Source organism: Sus scrofa, chromosome 13, assembly GCF_054392235.1.
Source record: "Sus scrofa isolate SSC_HxYL_T2T_F1_AM1 chromosome 13, Sscrofa_HxYL_maternal_Yorkshire_Landrace_v2.0, whole genome shotgun sequence".
Classification (NCBI taxonomy): domain Eukaryota; kingdom Metazoa; phylum Chordata; class Mammalia; order Artiodactyla; family Suidae; genus Sus; species Sus scrofa.
The window spans coordinates 41,534,689-41,554,428 of NC_139395.1; the positions used below are offsets into that span (position 1 = coordinate 41,534,689).

General features: G+C 41.0%; 1 protein-coding gene across 5 annotated transcripts in view; it reads right to left on the reverse strand.

Moving 5' to 3' along the window:
- Nucleotides 1-19,740, reverse strand: part of ANO10 (anoctamin 10) — a 274,985-nt gene that overhangs the window by 54,597 nt on the left and 200,648 nt on the right. For all 5 annotated transcript variants that reach the window (XM_013981531.3, XM_021071718.2, XM_021071717.2 and 2 more), the window contains exon 12: nucleotides 16,299-16,415. In XM_013981531.3, coding sequence (XP_013836985.2) covers nucleotides 16,299-16,415 — 117 coding nt within the window. The remainder of the gene's footprint in view (nucleotides 1-16,298; nucleotides 16,416-19,740) is intronic.

Genomic DNA, 19,740 nt, shown 5'->3' on the forward strand with positions numbered 1-19,740 from the left:
ACCCCCTGCAAGAACCCCACAGCCTAAAAACACCAAAGCAAGCTCTGCATGACCAAGTGAAATCTGCTACCATCGTGGTGTGGACCTCTCAGTCCTGTCTGCCCTCAGGAAGTCCTCCTTTGCTTCAAAGAAACACTGTTAGCCCATCAACACTCCAGAAAAGCCACACTGCCTCAAAAAAGATTGACCAACAACGCCAGCCCTCAGGAAATATTCCACGGCAGTGACAAGGCAAACACTGCCCGATCACGGAGAGTACAACTCCCTCAGGAGAAAGAAAACAACAAGCAAGATGAAGAAGCTGAGAAAGCACCCCCAGTCAAACCAACAGGAGAACTCACCTAAAACAGTCAACAATGAAACAGATCTCTGCAGTCTGACAGACCTGGAGTTCAAAAGAGAAATAGTGAAAATACTGAAGGAATTAAGAGAAGATATGAACAGTAACGCAGATACTCTCAGAAAGGAACTAGAAAAGATAAGGAGGAGCCAAGAAAAACTAGAACATTCATTTGCAGAGATGCAAACTGAACTAGGGGCAGTAAAAACCAGAATGAATAATGCAGAAGAACGAATCAGTGATATGGAAGATAGAATAATGGAAATCACTCAATCTGGTCAACAGACAGAAAACCGAATCAAAAAACTGGAAAGCAATATAAGAGACCTATGGGATAATATAAAGCGGGCCAATCTACGCATAATAGGAATTCCAGAAGGAGTAGAAAAAGATAAGGGAATGGAAAATATATTTGAAGAAATTATCGATGGAAACTTCCCAAGTCTAAAGGATACTGGATTCAAGATACAAGAAGCACAGAGGGCCCCAAACAAACTGAACCCAAACAGACCCACACCAAGACACATCATAATAAAAATGGCAAAAGTTAGTGATAAAGAGAGGATCCTAAAGGCAGCAAGAGAAAAACAGAATGTTACCTACAAGGGAACCCCCATAAGAATATCAGCTGATTTCTCTACAGAAACACTACAGGCCAGGAGGGAATGGCAAGAGATATTTAAAGTGCTAAAAGGAAAAAATATGCAACCTAGAATACTCTATCCAGCAAGAATATCATTTAAAATAGAAGGGGAAATAAAAATTTTTTCCAACAAACAAAAACTCAAAGAATACAGCAACACAAAACCCAGGTTAAAGTAAATATTGAAAGGGCTTCTCTAAACCAAAAAGAAAGGAAGGAAAGGGAAGAAAAAAGAAAAGAAAAAAAAAAAAAAAGAAGAAGAGGAAAAACTAGGACTGAGGAAACCGCAATCAGAGAGCAGTCACTCAAATAAGCCAGCATACAGATTTAATCATGAACACGCTTCAAACAAAATAAAATTAAAAAGAAAAAAATAAAAAAGAGTCATCAAAACCATAAAATGTGGGCAAGGGATGTTAGGAGGTAAATAACCCTTTTTGTTTGTATGTATGTCTCTCTTCTTAATTTTAATATAGTAATGAAGTGTTTGAACTTACAGGACCATCAGGCTAAAACACACAATTATGGGAAGGGGTTAGCATACTTAAAAAACAGGGCAACCACAAGCCAAAACCAAATATTGCACTTGCAAAAAATGAAAAAAAAAATACACTCAACCAGATAATAACAGGAGACCATCCAACCAAAAAAAAAAAAAAAAAAAAGAAAGGAAGAATGGAGAACCATAGAACACGAGGTTCAAATGGCAATAAATAATCATCTATCAATTATCACCTTAAATGTCAATGGACTGAATGCCCCAATCAAAAGACACAGAGTGGCTGAGTGGATAAAAAGGCAAAAACCTTCAATATGCTGCCTACAAGAAACTCACCTTACGACAAAGGATACATATAGATTGAAAGTGAAAGGGTGGGGAAAAATATTTCATGCCAATAGATATGACAGAAAAGCAGGAGTCGCAACGCTCATATCAGACAAAATAGACTTTAAAACAAAAGACATAAAGAAAGACAAAGAAGGACACTATTTAATGAAGGGATCCATCCAAGGAGAGGATGTTACTATCGTCAACATATATGCCCCAAATACAGGAGCACCCAGATACACACAACAAATATTAACAGACATAAAGGGAGATATTGATGAGAATACAATCATAGTAGGAGACCTAAATACCCCCCTCACATCAATGGACAGATCCTCTAGACAGAAAACCAATAAAGCAACAGAGATCCTAAAGGAAACAATAGAAAAGTTAGACTTAATTATATCTTCAGGACACCACATCCAAAAAAATCAGAATACACATTCTTCTCAAATGCTCATGGAACATTCTCAAGAATCGACCACATATTGGGACACAAAGCAAATCTCAATAAATTTACGAGTATAGAAATTATCTCAAGTATCTTCTCTGACCACAATGCCATGAAATTAGAAATCAATCATGGGAAAAGCAAAGAGAAAAAACCTACTACATGGAGACTCAACAACATGCTACTAAAAAACCAATGGGTCAATGAGGAAATCAAGAAGGAAATTAAAAACTACCTTGAAACAAATGATAATGAAGACACAACCTCTCAAAATCTATGGGATGCTGCGAAAGCAGTGCTCAGAGGGAAATTTATAGCAACACAGGCCTTTCTCAAAAAAGAAGAAAGATCCCAAATGGACAACTTAACCCTCCACCTAAACGAATTAGAAAAAGAAGAACAAAAAAGTCCTAAAGTCAGCAGAAGGAAGGAAATTATAAAGATCAAAGAAGAAATCAATAAAATAGAGACTCAAAAAACAATAGAGAAAATTAATAAAACCAAGAGCTGGTTCTTTGAAACGGTGAACAAAATTGACAAACCCCTGGCCAGACTCACTAAAAAGAGGAGAGAAAGAACCCAAATAACCAAAATTATAAATGAAAAAGGAGAAATCACAATGGATACAGCAGAAATACAAAAAACCATAAGAGAATACTATGAACAACTGTATGGCAACAAGTTTGACAATCTGGAAGAAATGGACAATTTTCTAGAATCTTACAGCCTGCCAAAACTGAATCAAGCAGAAACAGACCAACTGAACTGACCGATCACTAGAAATGAAATTGAAGAGGTCATAAAATCACTCCCTACAAATAAAAGTCCAGGACCAGATGGCTTCACAGGTGAATTCTATCAAACATATAAAGGTGAATTGGTGCCCATCCTCCTTAAACTCTTTCAAAAGGTTGAAGAAGAAGGAATACTCCCAAAGACATTCTATGAGGCCACCATCAGCCTCATTCCAAAACCAGACAGAGATACCACCAAAAAAAGAAAACTATCGGCCAATATCATTGATGAATATAGATGCAAAAATTCTCAACAAAATCTTAGCCAACCGAATCCAACAACATACCAAAAAAATGATACACCATGACCAGGTTGGGTTCAGCCCAGGTTCACAAGGATGGTTCAACATACGCAAATCAATCAGCATCATACACCACATTAACAAAAAAAAAAGTCAAAAATCATATGATCATCTCAATAGACGCAGAAAAAGCATTTGACAAAGTCCAACATCCAGTCATGATCAAGACCCTCGCCAAAGTGGGTATAGAGGGAACATTCCTGAATATAATCAAAGCCATTTATGATAAACCCACAGCAAATATAATCCTCAATGGGGAAAAAGTGAAAGCCTTCTCACTCAAATCTGGAACAAGACAGGGATGCCCACTCTCACCACTGCTCTTCAACATAGTTTTGGAAGTCTTAGCCACAGCAATTAGACAAACAAAAGAAATCAAAGGCATCCATATAGGAAGAGAAGAGATCAAACTGTCACTGTATGCAGATGACATGATTCTATACCTAGAAAACCCTAAGGACTCAACCCCAAAACTCCTTGAACTGATTAATAAATTCAGCAAAGTGGCAGGATATAAGATTAACATTCAGAAGTCAGTTGCATTTCTGTATACCAGCAATGAAGCATTAGAAAAGGAATATAAAAATACGATACCTTTTAAAATTGTACCTCACAAAATCAAATACCTCGGAATACACCTGACCAAGGAGGTAAAGGACCTATATGCCGAGAACTATAAAACTTTAATCAAAGAAATCAAAGAAGATGTAAAGAAATGGAAAGATATTCCATGTTCCTGGATTGGGAAAATCAATATTGTGAAAATGGCCATCCTACCCAAAGCAATCTACAGATTCAATGCAATCCCTATCAAATTACCCATGACATTTTTCACAGAACTAGAACAAACAATCCAAACATTTATATGGAACAACAAAAGACCCAGAATCGCCAAAGCAATCCTGAGAAACAAAAACCAAGCAGGAGGCATAACTCTCCCAGACTTCAAGAAATACTACAAAGCCACAGTCATCAAAACAGTGTGGTACTGGTATCAAAACAGACAGACAGACCAATGGAACAGAATAGAGAATCTGGAAATTAACCCTGACACCTATGGTCAATTAATCTTTGACAAGGGAGGCAAGAACATCAAATGGGAAAAGGAAAGTCTATTCAGCAAGCATTGCTGGGAAACCTGGACAGCTGCATGCAAAGCAATGAAACTAGAACACACCCTCACACCATGCACAAAAATAAACTCCAAATGGCTGAAAGACTTAAATATACGACAGGACACCATCAAACTCCTAGAAGAAAACATAGGCAAAACACTCTCTGACATCAACATCATGAATATTTTCTCAGGTCAGTCTCCCAAAGCAATAGAAACTAGAGCAAAAATAAACCCATGGGACCTCATCAAACTGAAAAGCTTTTGCACAGCAAAGGAAACCCAAAAGAAAACAAAAAGACAACTTACAGAATGGGAGAAAATAGTTTCAAATGATGCAACTGACAAGGGCTTAATCTCTAGAATATACAAGCAACTTATACAACTCAACAGCAAAAAAACCAATCAATCAATGGAAAAATGGGCAAAAGACCTGAATAGACATTTCTCCAAGGAAGATATACAGATGGCCAACAAACACATGAAAAAATGCTCAACATCGCTGATTATAAGAGAAATGCAAATCAAAACTACCATGAGATACCACCTCACACCAGTCAGAATGGCCATCATTCATAAATCCACAAATAACAAGTGCTGGAGGGGCTGTGGAGAAAAGGGAACCCTCCTGCACTGCTGGTGGGAATGTAAACTGGTACAGCCACTATGGAGAACAGTTTGGAGATACCTTAGAAATCTATACATAGAACTTCCATATGACCCTGCAATCCCACTCTTGGGCATCTATCCGGACAAAGCTCTACTTAAAAGAGACACATGCACCCGCATGTTCATTGCAGCACTATTCACAATAGCCAGGACATGGAAACAATCCAAATGTCCATCGACAGAGGATTGGATTCGGAAGATGTGGTATATATACACGATGGAATACTACTCAGCCATAAAAAAGGATGACATCATGCCATTTGCAGCAACATGGATGGAACTAGAGAATCTCATACTGAGTGAAATGAGCCAGAAAGACAAAGACAAATACCATATGACATCACTTATAACTGGAATCTAATATCCAGCACAAATGAACATCTCCTCAGAAAAGAAAATCAATCATGGACTTGGAGAAGAGACTTGTGGTTGCCTGATGGGAGGGGGAGGGAGTGGGAGGGATTGGGAGCTTGGGCTTATCAGTCACAACGTAGAATAGATTTACAAGGAGATCCCGCTGAATAGCATTGAGAACTATGTCTAGATACTCATGTTGCAACAGAAGAAATGGTGGGGGAAAAACTGTAATTGTAATGTATACATGTAAGGATAACCTGACCCCCTTGCTGTACAGTGGGAAAATAAAATTAAAAAAAAAAAATAAATAAAAGGATTTTTGTGAAATAAAAAAAAAAAAAAAAAAAAAAAGAACTAATAAAGGAGCCCTATTACAGGAAAAAAAAAAAAAAAAAAAAAAAAAAAAAAAAAAAAAAGAAAAGGAATACAAAAATACGATACCTTTTAAAATTGCACCTCACAAAATCAAATACCTCGGAATACACCTGACCAAGGAGGTAAAGGACCTATATGCCGAGAACTATAAAACTTTAATCAAAGAAATCAAAGAAGATGTAAAGAAATGGAAAGATATTCCATGTTCCTGGATTGGGAAAATCAATATTGTAAAAATGGCCATACTACCCAAAGCAATCTACAGATTCAATGCAATCCCTATCAAATTACCCAAGACATTTTTCACAGAACTAGAACAAACAATCCAAACATTTATATGGAACCACAAAAGACCCAGAATCGCCAAAGCAATCCTGAGAAACAAAAACCAAGCAGGAGGCATAACTCTCCCAGACTTCAAGAAATACTACAAAGCCACAGTCATCAAAACAGTGTGGTACTGGTATCAAAACAGACAGACAGACCAATGGAACAGAATAGAGAATCCGGAAATAAACCCTGACACCTATGGTCAGTTAATCTTTGACAAGGGAGGCAAGAACATAAAATGGGAAAAGGAAAGTCTATTCAGCAAGCATTGCTGGGAAACCTGGACAGCTGCGTGCAAAGCAATGAAACTAGAACACACCCTCACACCATGCACAAAAATAAACTCCAAATGGCTGAAAGACTTAAATATACGACAGGACACCATCAAACTCCTAGAAGAAAACATAGGCAAAACACTCTCTGACATCAACATCATGAATATTTTCTCAGGTCAGTCTCCCAAAGCAATAGAAATTAGAGCAAAAATAAACCCATGGGACCTCATCAAACTGAAAAGCTTTTGCACAGCAAAGGAAACCCAAAAGAAAACAAAAAGACAACTTTCAGAATGGGAGAAAATAGTTTCAAATGATGCAACTGACAAGGGCTTAATCTCTAGAATATATAAGCAACTTATACAACTCAACAGCAAAAAAGCCAATCAATCAATGGAAAAATGGGCAAAAGACCTGAATAGACATTTCTCCAAAGAAGACATACAGATGGCCAGCAAACACATGAAAAAATGCTCAACATCACTGATTATAAGAGAAATGCAAATCAAAACTACCATGAGGTACCACCTCACACCAGTCAGAATGGCCATCATTAATAAGTCCACAAATAACAAGTGCTGGAGGGGCTGTGGAGAAAAGGGAACCCTCCTGCACTGTTGGTGGGAATGTAAGCTGGTACAGCCACTATGGAGAACAGTTTGGAGATACCTTAGAAATCTATACATAGAACTTCCATATGACCCTGCAATCCCACTCTTGGGCATCTATCCGGACAAAGCTCTACTTAAAAGAGACACGTGCACCCACATGTTCATTGCAGCACTATTCACAATAGCCAGGACATGGAAACAACTCAAATGTCCATCGACAGATGACTGGATTCGGAAGAAGTGGTATATATACACAATGGAATACTACTCAGCCATAAAAAAGGATGACACCATGCCATTTGCAGCAACATGGATGGAACTAGAGAATGTCATCCTGAGTGAAATGAGCCAGAAAGACAAAGACAAAGACCATATGATATCACTTATAACTGGAATCTAATATCCAGCACAAATGAACATCTCAGAAAAGAAAATCATGGACTTGGAGAAGAGACTTGTGGCTGCCTGATGGGAGGGGGAGGGAGTGGGAGGGATCGGGAGCTTGGGCTTATCAGACACAACTTAGAATAGATTTACAAGGAGATCCTGCTGAATAGCATTGAGAACTATGTCTAGATACTCATGTTGCAACAGAAGAAAGAGTGGGGGAAAAACTGTAATTGCAATGTATACATGTAAGGATAACCTGACCCCCTTGCTGTACAGTGGGAAAATAAAAATTAAAAAAAAAAAAAAAGAAACACTAAAAAAAAAAAAAAACAATTATAGTTAAGCCTGGTTCATCTGTCAGCCAGCCTCCTATCTTGGGTTAGTTATCTGTTATTGCATTAGTTATCTACTATTGTGTAACAAATGACCGCAAAATGCAGAGGTTTAAAACAATGATCATTGATTATTCTCAGGAATTTGGAAGCGACTGGGTCGCTCTGGCTCAGGGCCTCTCAAGAAGCTGCCTCAGAACAGAGGCGGAGGCTGCAGTCATCTGAAGGCATGACTGGGGCTAGAGAAGGGGACGACAAGCTACTGTCCACAGGCCAAACCTGGCACACTGACTGCTTTTGTAAATAAAGCTTTATTAGAGCACAGCCTCGGAGTTCCCGTCGTGGCACAGTGGTTAATGAATCCGATTAGGAACCATGAGGTTGCAGGTTCAATCCCTGGCCTTGCTCAGTGGGTTAAGGATCAGGCGTTGCCGTGAGCTGGGGTGTAGGTTGCAGACATGGTTCAGATCCTGCATTGCTGTGGCTGTGGCGTAGGCTGGCGGCTACAGCTCCGATTAGACCCCTAGCCTGGGAACCTCCAGATGCCACAGAGCAGCCTTAGGAAAAGTCAAAAAGACGAAACAAAACACAAACAAACAAAAAAACCACAGCCTCTCCCTTTCATTTATGGATTGTCCATGGCTACTTTTACACTACAACAGCAGGACTGCGTAGTGGCCATAGAGATGGTACGGGCCCAACAGGCCTTAGATATTTACTACTGGACTCTTTATGAAGAAAGTTTGCCAACCCTGGATTACAAAATTTGCTTCCAAGACCGTTCATTCACGTAGCCATTGGTGGTAGGTCATGTTCCTAGTCACATGGGCCTCTCCACTGGTGGCCTGAGTGTTGGCCTGCAACCTCAGGAGTTCCCCAGGTGAAACTGAAAATGGAGCCCTTAACACGGAGCACGAGGAGAGATGGAAAAAAGGGGCAGACCACTCCAGACTGGCAGGGGACCATTTTCATAAACCGAGACACTTACAGATAAGGCTTGTCTTGGGTAGCTGCAAGACAAGTAGATCTCTGCACCTGCCTGCCAGCAACTTAAAAGTTTCTATAGAGGCCTTAACCGGGTTTGGTCACGTGCACAAGATGGTCTCAACAACACATTTACTCCCTCAAGGCTGAGTCCCTGAAACAGCTCCTAGTGTTGGAACAGTGAGCAGAACACTCGCAGGGTAGGGGAGGGGTAAGTAGCCTGGACTGCCTAGGTCTGTTTCTCAGGTCAACCAAGAGTCATGTCCTCTGGATAAACTCCTCACAACACGGCAGCTAACTTTCTAAGAGCAAGTGATCCAAGTGGGAGATGAAGGCAGAAGCTGTGATGTTTTTCATATGACCTAGTCTCAGAAAAGACATACCAACATTTCTGCAGTATGCTATTGGTTACGCAGACAGACCAAGATAGAAGGTGGGATGGGACTCCACAGGGTATAAATACTAGGAGGCAGGGCTCTTTGGGGACCATCTTGGAAGGTAACAACCATGGTTAATGACCCTTTTCTCAGCCTATACTATCAGTGTTTGGGACAAGATCTTTTTCATAGAAATTACATGATGCAAGGAATTTCTGATACTTTATATTTTTGCACTTCGATCACAGCACGTACTCAATATTTATTGCTGAATTTTAATATCTGCATTTTTATTTTGACTAATTATGAATTCAGTATAATTTACTACTTATGTTCTTAAAGCCATTATTAATGTAAAGTGATTATTTTCCTTTAAGTTAGTATTTTGAAAAGTTCTTAAATTCAAACATTTCTGGTTGTCTACGTTCTATTCTTAGGAGAAAGAGGCAAATCACAGTATGTGTTCTTAGGGATTTACTTTAAAGGCTAAATTTCCTACTCTATCAATCACTGTATTTTCAGTCTGATCTCTTAGGTTTACATTTATTACATGATACAATATGCAATCATATCCCTGAGGTTTTGTAGCATTGGAAATCCATGGAAAAGAATGGTATTTATTACATTAAATAAGAGATGTTCCATTATAACAGTTTCATAATTAAAAACAAAAGTAATCTTAAAAAGCCTGTGGCTTCCTGACATGGTAAGTACTCAATGATGATTTCCTGAATCCCAAATCTAACACACAAAGGGCAATTTCAAATTCAAAGGACTAGAATTTAGTAACAAAAAAAAGGCACAAAAGGCTGAGGCTTTGCCCTATTATCCAATTACTGACTCATTCATTCAATAAATATGAATTCTGTGTCTGGAATAACTCTGTCTCTAAGAAGCTTCTAGTCCGGAAGTCACAGACCAATATTTTTGATTTTGATTAAGCCAATATTATAGTCTTTTAATATTCTAAAACATTTGGTAAAATTTTTTTAAAGTAAATAGATGCATACTTATTAGTCAACACATTTACCTGGAAAAGGAAGACCTGCCCTCACACATGCTGGCCCTCGACGCAATATAATTACTAATCTAGTACAGAATCTGAGGTTGGAACTCTTAGAACTTTTAATAACTTACCAGAATATATCATTCTTTTCTTTTTTTTACAGACTTTTTTTTTTTTATGGCCACACCTGTGGCATATGGAAGTTCCCGGGCTAGGGATGAATTGGAGCTATAACTGTTGGCCTACACCAAAGCTATGGCAACGTTGGATCCTTAACCCTCTGAGCCCTAACAGGAACTCCATATACAGACATATTTTAATGACATAAGTATATATGGTCCAAAGCACACGGCATCACTTCCTCAGTACAGTGAACCAGAGCTCCTTCTCTATGGAATGGATCTCTGCTTCCAGGCCCCGCTGCCAACACTGTTTCTCGTCCTCATATGGTGACGAGGAAAATGCTAAATTTTATTGTTTCATGGCCTATTCAGTAATTTCCACAGATAAAAATAAATCTGGTTCTGACTTGGCCATGTTGCTTACATCTGGGGAAATAATTAAGATACACAAATTCTGAATTTTGCTTAGATGACCAGAGGAATGAGATAAGTAGCAATTTATACAGCTTGTTTACTAGGGAAGACAGAAATGATCAGAGGCTTTCTAGAGCTTTAGTGAAGCATCTTATTTTAGTGTCTGCATGCCACTGTGCACTTTAAAGCGTTTTTTTCTCTAGTGAGAACAGAAAATGAAGAGGAAAAAACCCCTACCCAAGAGCGGTAAGAAAAGGATTGTTCCAGAGTCTGAATTTGTGCAAAGTACAAACTACTTTAGAACTATATGGTTTGATTTAGGGTTTTTTATGGGCTTTTGGGAGCTACCCTTTTTACTGATATCAATCACAGTCAGCCTTTTTTATTTATAAGTGCTAGGTATGGAGTCCTTCTAAAGTGCTCGCATGCGCTTCCTCAGAATGTGTTCTCTTCCCTAGTGATCTCAGAAAGGCATATGACCTAACTGTTTCCATTTTTGCCAGAGTACCTATTTTAAGATTCCTCTTTTTGTGTCCAAGGGCATCATTTGTCGTTTACTTAATATATTAGCTTCTGAACTATGTATGAGTCAACAAACTCAGTTTGATTAAGCAGAGATTTAGTCAGAGTCCACAGGGCATCAGGCCCTGGGCTGGGTGAGGGGCTCAGGAGTAAGGAGGGCATCACCTGGCCCAGGGTGGAGGGGCGGATACACAGAAATGAGCACCAGGTCCACTGTGCCACACAGCAGAGGGGGATCTTCTGAAGAGGGAGGGTCTGTGCAGCTCACGGTGGAGGGGGGCGTATGGGTGGTCAGGGTTATGACACAGCACGGGATACATGAGCAGTACTAGACCCAAAAGCAACAGGCAAAGTGAAAGCAGAAGGGACTAGAGAGGTGCACAGGAGCCAATATTTGTTAGAGCATTAATCACTTCAAAGAAAGTCATCATTTATGAATTGGAGAGAAATCTACTGTGTGAAATATCAAGCCAACAGACCCCACCTCCAAGAATTGGTCTTAGGAGTCACAGCCCACGTAGAAGGCTTGGAACCATGGCTAGCTCGTGTCACCTCCTGTTGCATGCCACCTATCACCACCCCTGTTATCATTACTACCCAGCTGTGTTCGGGTCGTGAAAATAGGTGGGGATGCTATAAAGGCAGAATTCTGACTGGGCCTCCAATCTGACTTTATGGTACCATTTTGTCCCAGAATTCCCTCCTGGTCTGCCCAGTGAGGCAGGGCCCCCAAGCCTGAGGTGTCCTCCTCCTCCATCACCAAGCTCTCCTCCCTTTCCTGCCCTGCTTCACACTGTGTCTTACTGTACTGTCACCACAGCCTCACTCTGCCTGTGTGTGTTAGGACCATTTGGGGAGACTATGACAAAGGAGGGTCAAGACACTCGCCCTGAAGGTACAGAGGGCTGTGAGACAAAGTCCTGACACAGGAGAAAGGGAAAAGCCAGCTCAGAGGGCACTCAAACACTCAAAACATTTTAGGCTTCAATTTACCTTTATCTACTGGCCCAGGCTGACTTGGGGCTTGACAAATGGACCATCCCCTCCCCAAGGACTGAGGCTCTGGCACTGATGGGCACTGGCTTTCTCAGAAGCCAATTCTTTATTTGGATTCAACATCTTTTTGCGAACTACATGTTGGCAGATCAACATGATTACATATTCAATGGTGAAAAACTTTAGCATCCTCATTCTATGCTGTGAAACTTTTAACTTTCCATTAAAAAATGCTTATACAGCTGCCATAACTTGAGAGCACAAATACGCAGGGCAAGACAAGTTCAGAAGCTCTTGAGAAATGTTGGAAATGGTTTAAAAATAATTAACCCTAGAAAACAAAGACATCACTTAATGCAGGCTGACCCAGCCTACCTGCTGGTTCAAGGGGCTCACATTTGATTTGAGGCCCCAGAGGGCCATAATTAGCCATTGTAATGTCTTCTTAAATTCCTTATCTGGAGCTTCTGCTGTGGTGCAATGGGATCAGTGGCACCTTGGGAGTGCTGGGATGCGGGTTCAATCCCCGGTCCTGCACAGCTGGTTAAGGATCTGGCATCGCCACAGCTGTGGCTTAGGTCGAGACTGCGGCTCAAATGTGATCCTTGGCCTGGGAGCTCCATGTGCCGAGGGGCAGTCAAAAATGAAAAATAAAAAAATTCTTTATCCATTCTTTCCACTGATTTCTGAGGCTGTTCTCTCTCCATGGCTCTATTTGGACTCGCTCCCTGGCTTCTGCGGGTGCTTGGCTCCCAAGAGGGCTTGGCTGCTGATTTGTGCCGGTACTCAGGATGTGGTGCCCTTGTGCTCCAGCCCATCCAGTGAGCAAATGCCACCTGGATAAGAGTCTTTTCTATTTTTAACTGGATCTTAAAATCACTGAGAGTCGAAGGCATCAATTTGAAAAGAAATAAAAGGGCATCACTAGGATGATATTTACTGTCTAGAATTCTTTGTAAAGGTCTCACCAATAGAAGTCTAATCATTTGAAAATGCCCTTTGCAAAGCAAACAATTTTATTTTCCCCAGTTCGCCTCTCACCTTCAAGTATATCTCATTTGCTTACATATTTAGGAACGCCACAGTTCCCCACCTCACACGGAAAAAAGAACTGCTCTCAGTACCCTTCCTCTCCACTGTGGTCCCCACACTCACCACTGCCCCCTCCTGCTGCGAGCTGGATGCAGCCCCAGGACCATGGAGGGAGCACTTCCCTATGTCAGGCTCCACAGCCACCATGCTGGAGTCACTCGAAATGTTGGGTAAAAAAAAAAAAAGTACATTTCTGGGCCTTCCCATAGACCTTGGGTCCAGGCTTTCATTTTATAAGACAAAAAAAAAAAAAAAATGGAGGCTCAAAGATGTTACTGGCTTATTCCTGGTGGCCCAAAACTTGCTCATTCTCGGCACCCACCTGACCATGCTTGGGGTCCATCTTTGCTGGGACCTGAGGGTGGAGGGGAGGGGGTGTGGAGCAATAAAAAGAGTTTTTAAAATGTAGGTATCTGGGCCCCACTTTAGATTTAGGGGATCAGAATCTTCATAGTGCAGGGCCTAGCCACTTGCATTTTTTGAAGGTTCTACATTCAAGATGCACAGCCCAATTTAAGAACTGTCCAGTGAGTTACATTTTTCAATCATGTTTTGTTCATAAAATGGGAACTGAGTTGAAAAGAAAGCAATTCAAACATATATTAAACATAATATAAGAATTACTCATGGGTAATCATTTCTGTTGACAAGCTTGTTGTCAATTTCTCATCACTTAACAGTGAAAGAGTTCAGGGACAGGCTAGGCATTAATGAGATGTATTCTTAAATCTGTTTTCTGTATCTCCATTTTCGATCGGGGTCCACCAACTGACATGGCAGATGCTCTCTCTGCCTTTGTAATACTGGAGTAGCCCAGTGAGGAGAGGCTCCACTTGTTTATAAAGCAGACAGTTAAATGTCAGAGTGAGGAAAAAAGAAAAAAATTCTATATCCTAGAGATGGCACTAGTTGAGCAAGTAAACAGAAGACAAGTCAGTGAACGTGAGTCTGTGAAAAGCACAAGGTGGGTGGCCTTCCATGTCTAGGACCTTTCAGACCTTTCAGGACCTCTCAGACCTTTCCAGACCTCTGCACAGTGAGGTTAAGCAGGAAACGTGATGAAAATCTTCGTCTCCGACTGGCAGCAGCATAAACTCAGGTGGCCCAGACAGCAGTGCCAATAATACAGCAAAACTCTGGGCCAGCAAGAGAGAAAAAAGCAGAGAACCTTCTGCCCAGCTTCTCCTCTGGCCCTTTTATCCTCAGACTACTTTAACAAAAACAAGCCGTGGCAGCAGGTGCAGGGAGGAATGCTTTTGCTGGTTTGCAGTCAAGTCTCTAGGAAACCTCAGGGCTCATCTCAGCCTCCTGCCCCCTTGCTGGATCTGAGATGCCAGAGCTGCTGGTGCATGAATTGAAGTCACTGTCAGGGCAAGCTAGGAACATCCTCTTTGACGGCATTTGATAAATGGGTTGAAACCTACTGGACATCTCTGTTCCTCCAGAATCTTATCAGCAAAATCAGTACAAAAATCACATTTTCTTACACAGGGATGTTAATCAGAGCATCGCATCTATGTTCTCAAGAGAAAACACCACAAAGAGACGTAAAGCACTTAGATTTTTTCTTCATTTCTCAATGAAGATGAGCTTAAACACAACTTGTTTCGGACTTTAGACTGTGCTTTACTGTTGGGTAGGGCGTATCTGAAGACATGGGAACCCAGGCGCGGAGATGACTGGGGAGGCTATTTAATCACATCCATAGTCAACGCTCATAACCTCAAAGGCAAATACGACAGCTCTAAAGCAGGACTTTTAGATAAATGTATTTAGTGACGTGAGACATGTTAACCACATCCAATCTCAAGAAAGATTCTTTGCTTTTTTAGACAAATACATGACAGCATGAAATCCTGAGTGAGACGAAAACTTTACCCAACAAGATGCCAGATCTCACTTTGACTTGGACTTAAGGTATGTATTCGGCCAGCCAGGCAGTTGCCTGCCCCAATCTATAACACTGAACCAGAAATGTAATCAATGGGGAAATCTGATTCACCGAAACTCTTCCAAAGACAATGCTGTACAATTAAAATATTTGCTTACACAATCCTGAAATTTTTTGGATGCTACATGCCCATCCGCACAATTTTAAGTTGACATTTAAAATTTTCATCATAACTTCAATAGTTGCAAATATATATTTTCTGGAATACTGTGAATATTGACACAAATAATAAGGTCACTCTTAAAAAGATATCTACAAGGTGCTAACCACCACAGTGATGTGATATCTGCCGTCACCCATTTGAAAGATACATGAACATGCTCTTAAGAAATGGTAAAAATTCTATTTTCCCTTTTTTTCCTCTTTGAAAAATTTTCTTTCCACTTCTTCCAAAGACTCTTATCCTACTAAAACACTTTTTTTTTGGCTTGAAAGTTTTTATGAGTCACTTTCTTATACTTTGATGCCATAATTTTATTCGTAAAATCGAAACTTAAAAAAGCTTTAAAAATTGCCTGTGACTAGAAGTCTTACCATAATTATTTAAAATTTTCTCTGGACTGATTGATCATTACAATTACCATTGGTGCAAAAATGATTAAAACTATATAAACATAGTACACATTTTTATAAACAATTACTGAACATAAATTTCTATTTCAGGATTCTGGTTCCTCATCTCTCTTCCCTTAATGTTTCTGTAGAAGACTGAGAAACTTTGGGGAGTGGCCCCAGCATGATTCTTGGACCTCTGTCTTGCTCTTTTGCTGAATGCCAGCTCTAGTCTTCATGTAACATTGTTTGAATACGTTTGCTCTGCGTAGTTTAGTTTTTAAACCTATTTGTTTGCTCCTATTATTAGGAATTTTGTTTTGTTCTGCCATTCTAAACTGGCATCTTTTATATTTATTTTACCTGGTAACTTCAAGCCTGAAGGAAATGCTGAGAGTGAGTCCTCTGAACTGCACCTCATGGCATTTGCTAAAGAAATACATTTTTATTTTCAGGACAATTGTCATTACCTGCTGCTTGAGTGCCTCCAAAGATTCAAATTCCAGTCTGGCCAGTTTCATCTGGATATGCCGTGGCTTATCAGGGATGGCAAATGCAAGGATGAACTTCAGAGCCAGGAGTGCGTGCTGAGAACAAGACACACATTGATGGGACACGTTATACCATGTAGGCAATGAAACACGTCAGCACCTAAGCACTGAGATCCTTTTCACTAATCTTGGGTCATTCCTAATTACTGGTCTGTGACATATCACAGGTCAACCAGGTCCACGAGTGTTATTTAATCCACCCTGCTGTGGCCCATTCAATAATTACTGACTTAACATTGCTTTATCCTTTAAAAACTAGTTATTCCTTTAAAATTACATCATATGCTATTCTTGATGAAAAATAAAGTTTATTCTGAAGTCTTTCACAAAATGTTTTCTTTTACCCGTGTCTTAATTCCCAATGTATTTAGTGTGTAACATTCATAGGATCCCTCTATTCTTTGTGTAATAACAGCCTCCCTTGTGCTGTGCTTTAAGCTGTTACATGAAACATGCATGTGCCTTAAACAGCAGGAGCTGAGAATCCTCTGCATTCCCAGTAGTGTCTAGTGCAGTTTCCTTCATGACATGACAATCGATTAACACTGATGAATTGATTGACCTCATGCTGCAGACTCCATATATTGGTGGGGCAGAAAAGTGTACAGAAATGTAGTGTCTCCTTTATACTATGTAAAGTGTATCCCTTGCAACTGGGGAAATTTAGAACCTGGCTATTTTATTTCCCTTCTACACCTACACCAAAAACGGCTTCTCTGTAATATACTAATATGAGGCTTATGATTACGCTTCTTTCTCTGTAGAAACAAGCCAACAGGACTGCTTCCCCTGATAAGCCTGCTCCGCAGATGCATAGTCTGGACCCTTGATGTTTCTCTAATTCTCTCTTCATCTTGTGACCCAGCATTGACACCCACAGAAACCTGAACCATCATAGGAATAAAGTTGCCTCTGTGATGACAGCATGGATTACTAAAAATTAAAAGCAGCCAAATAAATTTTAAAGATGGGAAGTAATTAAAAGGCATTAAGAAAAGCAGTGAAGGAGATGGAACAGCCTCTAAGAAATATGACATTGAATTACTGATAGAATAGCTGAAGAAAAAAATAAGTGAATTCCTTATTGTGATATTTTCAAAAGGAGGAGGAAGGATAAATAACATGTGGCTCTCTCCTGGGAGAAGCAAGATATAATGAAGGAAACCAGCATCAAGTCAGAACAAGCTGTAATTCAATACAAAGACTTGAAAATCAGCAGAACCCCAGGGCAGGCCAGGCACTGCCTGATATTAACAGGAGGTCTGGACTGGACTTGGGATGAGCAGTCCTCATTGAAATGCGACTGCCATGACCAAGGAAGGCACTGGGAGACACTGATTAGGTGTCCATAGTGTAAAAATAAGAAGATAACACAGAGAACATTGCATGTTGTCAATCTGAACTCAGTGAACTGAATAAACAGGAACCTAGATATAATCTTCAAGAATAAATGAGTAATTCAGAAAGAGCTATACCATATCATTATTTCATTCCATTGGGGTAGTGAGATATAATTTTATATAACACTTAAATCTTTTCTGTAGAAATGTGAGACAAGAAATAGATGAATTAGTGCATGAAAAGAAGTCTCCTGTACTTCTCAGAAACTGTGTCCTCACACTGCCAGAGCCCTAGCATGACCCAGTCGCTGGCCCCTTTCCATCTGTCCTAAAAAAAACCTGTCCCCATTTTCTCCTCTTGGAGTCTCAGTGGGAATTACTGAGATAGACGACCCTGCCGAGGTCTTCCCTTGCATACAGGGGACCTGTAAGATGTGTCATCTATTCTTGTGGAACCAGGTCTGGCTACTGGGTGACTGGGAGAGGCTGCCACAGACCTCAGTGCTCATGGTTTCCGTATGAGATGTTCATAAAACTCTCTTGAGTGAAAAACAAAGTTGGTATTCATTAGACAATATTAGTTAAAACAGGAAGTCATTTTAACATGGTTAAAACACTTAAGCCACAAGCTTTTGTGAGTAGTTCTCATAGTTTATTTTCTTAAAGATACTCTATAATACATGCTTTTAAAAGCCCATACGAAGAGAAATCATTTTTTGAACTATATTTGCAAAAGAAGTTCCTAGCAGACCTACTTCAAGCTTTTTACTTCCCACTGAACAACTCCAAGGCCCTACTCCTTGAAGAGCCCCCGCAAACCACACAGCCAAGTGCTCTTCAGCTGGCTGTCAGCACCTCCAAAATCCAGGGGAAAGGAGTGCTGTGTTCCTCTGCTACTCATGTGGCTAGTGTACTGGGCACAGGTAAGCGCTGAAGGACACTGCAGTGAGAGACAGTGCACTAGGTGAAGAGATGAGTAATGACAGGCCACTGCAATGCCACACCTGAGTGTTACTGCTGAGGTACCCACAAGGGACCAGGAGCTCGGACCACCAGGTACCCCAATTTTCAGCAGGTCAGAAAGGGTTTCCTGAAGGAAGGAAGTCTGAGCAGAGACTGATGGATGAGAAGGACTCAGCTAGGCAAGGAAAGGGAGCCAAAGTGTTTGCAGAGAGAGGACAAATGTACAAAGGGATGGGGATGCCGATGAGAGAGGGGCTGCAGAGGCCACCAGGAGCCCAGTGACAGAGGAGCCAGTGACCGGGCTGAGGAGTGAGAAGGTATGCACACAGGAGTGACTCGAATGGATCCCCTTACTTGTGGCAGGGGGAGTGGACAAGTGTGGAAGTGCAGGCAAGTCAACAGGGGGAGCTGAGCGTGTAGAGGAGCAATGGGAATGAGGGTCCAGGGGTGAGTGGAGGACTCCTTAGCAGACAGGCCACCATGACTCGCACACTGAAATGATAAGCTCAAGTGTGAGCTGGAGGGGAGAGGAGTCTATGGGGCTATACATTTTCAGATGTCTACAGAGTGTCTAGGTGGACATGTGCAGCATGCAGTGAGGTAGAGGGGTCTCGAGTTCACAGGAGGGCTGGAGGCAGGGATTTTGGATTCACTGATGCATGTGTATAAGTAGCAAATAAAGCCACAGGGGTAGACAAGGTTTGCAAGGCTATGCAGTGAAAAGGTGAGGCAAGACAATGGCAGAGGATGGAAAGGTGTGTGACGAGCCCAGGGAGGGCCTGGAAAGCAGTTTGAAAAGAAGCAGGTGGGGACTGAGAGAAATCTAAGATGTTCCAGAGGTATAGAAGCAAAGGGGAGGGAAAGAAAGGAGCCAGTCAAGGTGGGCGTTGGAAGGTCAAGTACATGAAGCCTGAGGAGAAATATTTGAGTTTAACCCCCCGGAGGACTCTGGAGGGAGTGGCTTCAGTGGCTGCAGAAGCAGGACTCCCACTGGCTGAGGGGACTGGCAGGCAAGGCAGGGGGAGGGCAGGGCTGAAAACAGGGTTCAGAGAGTCTGC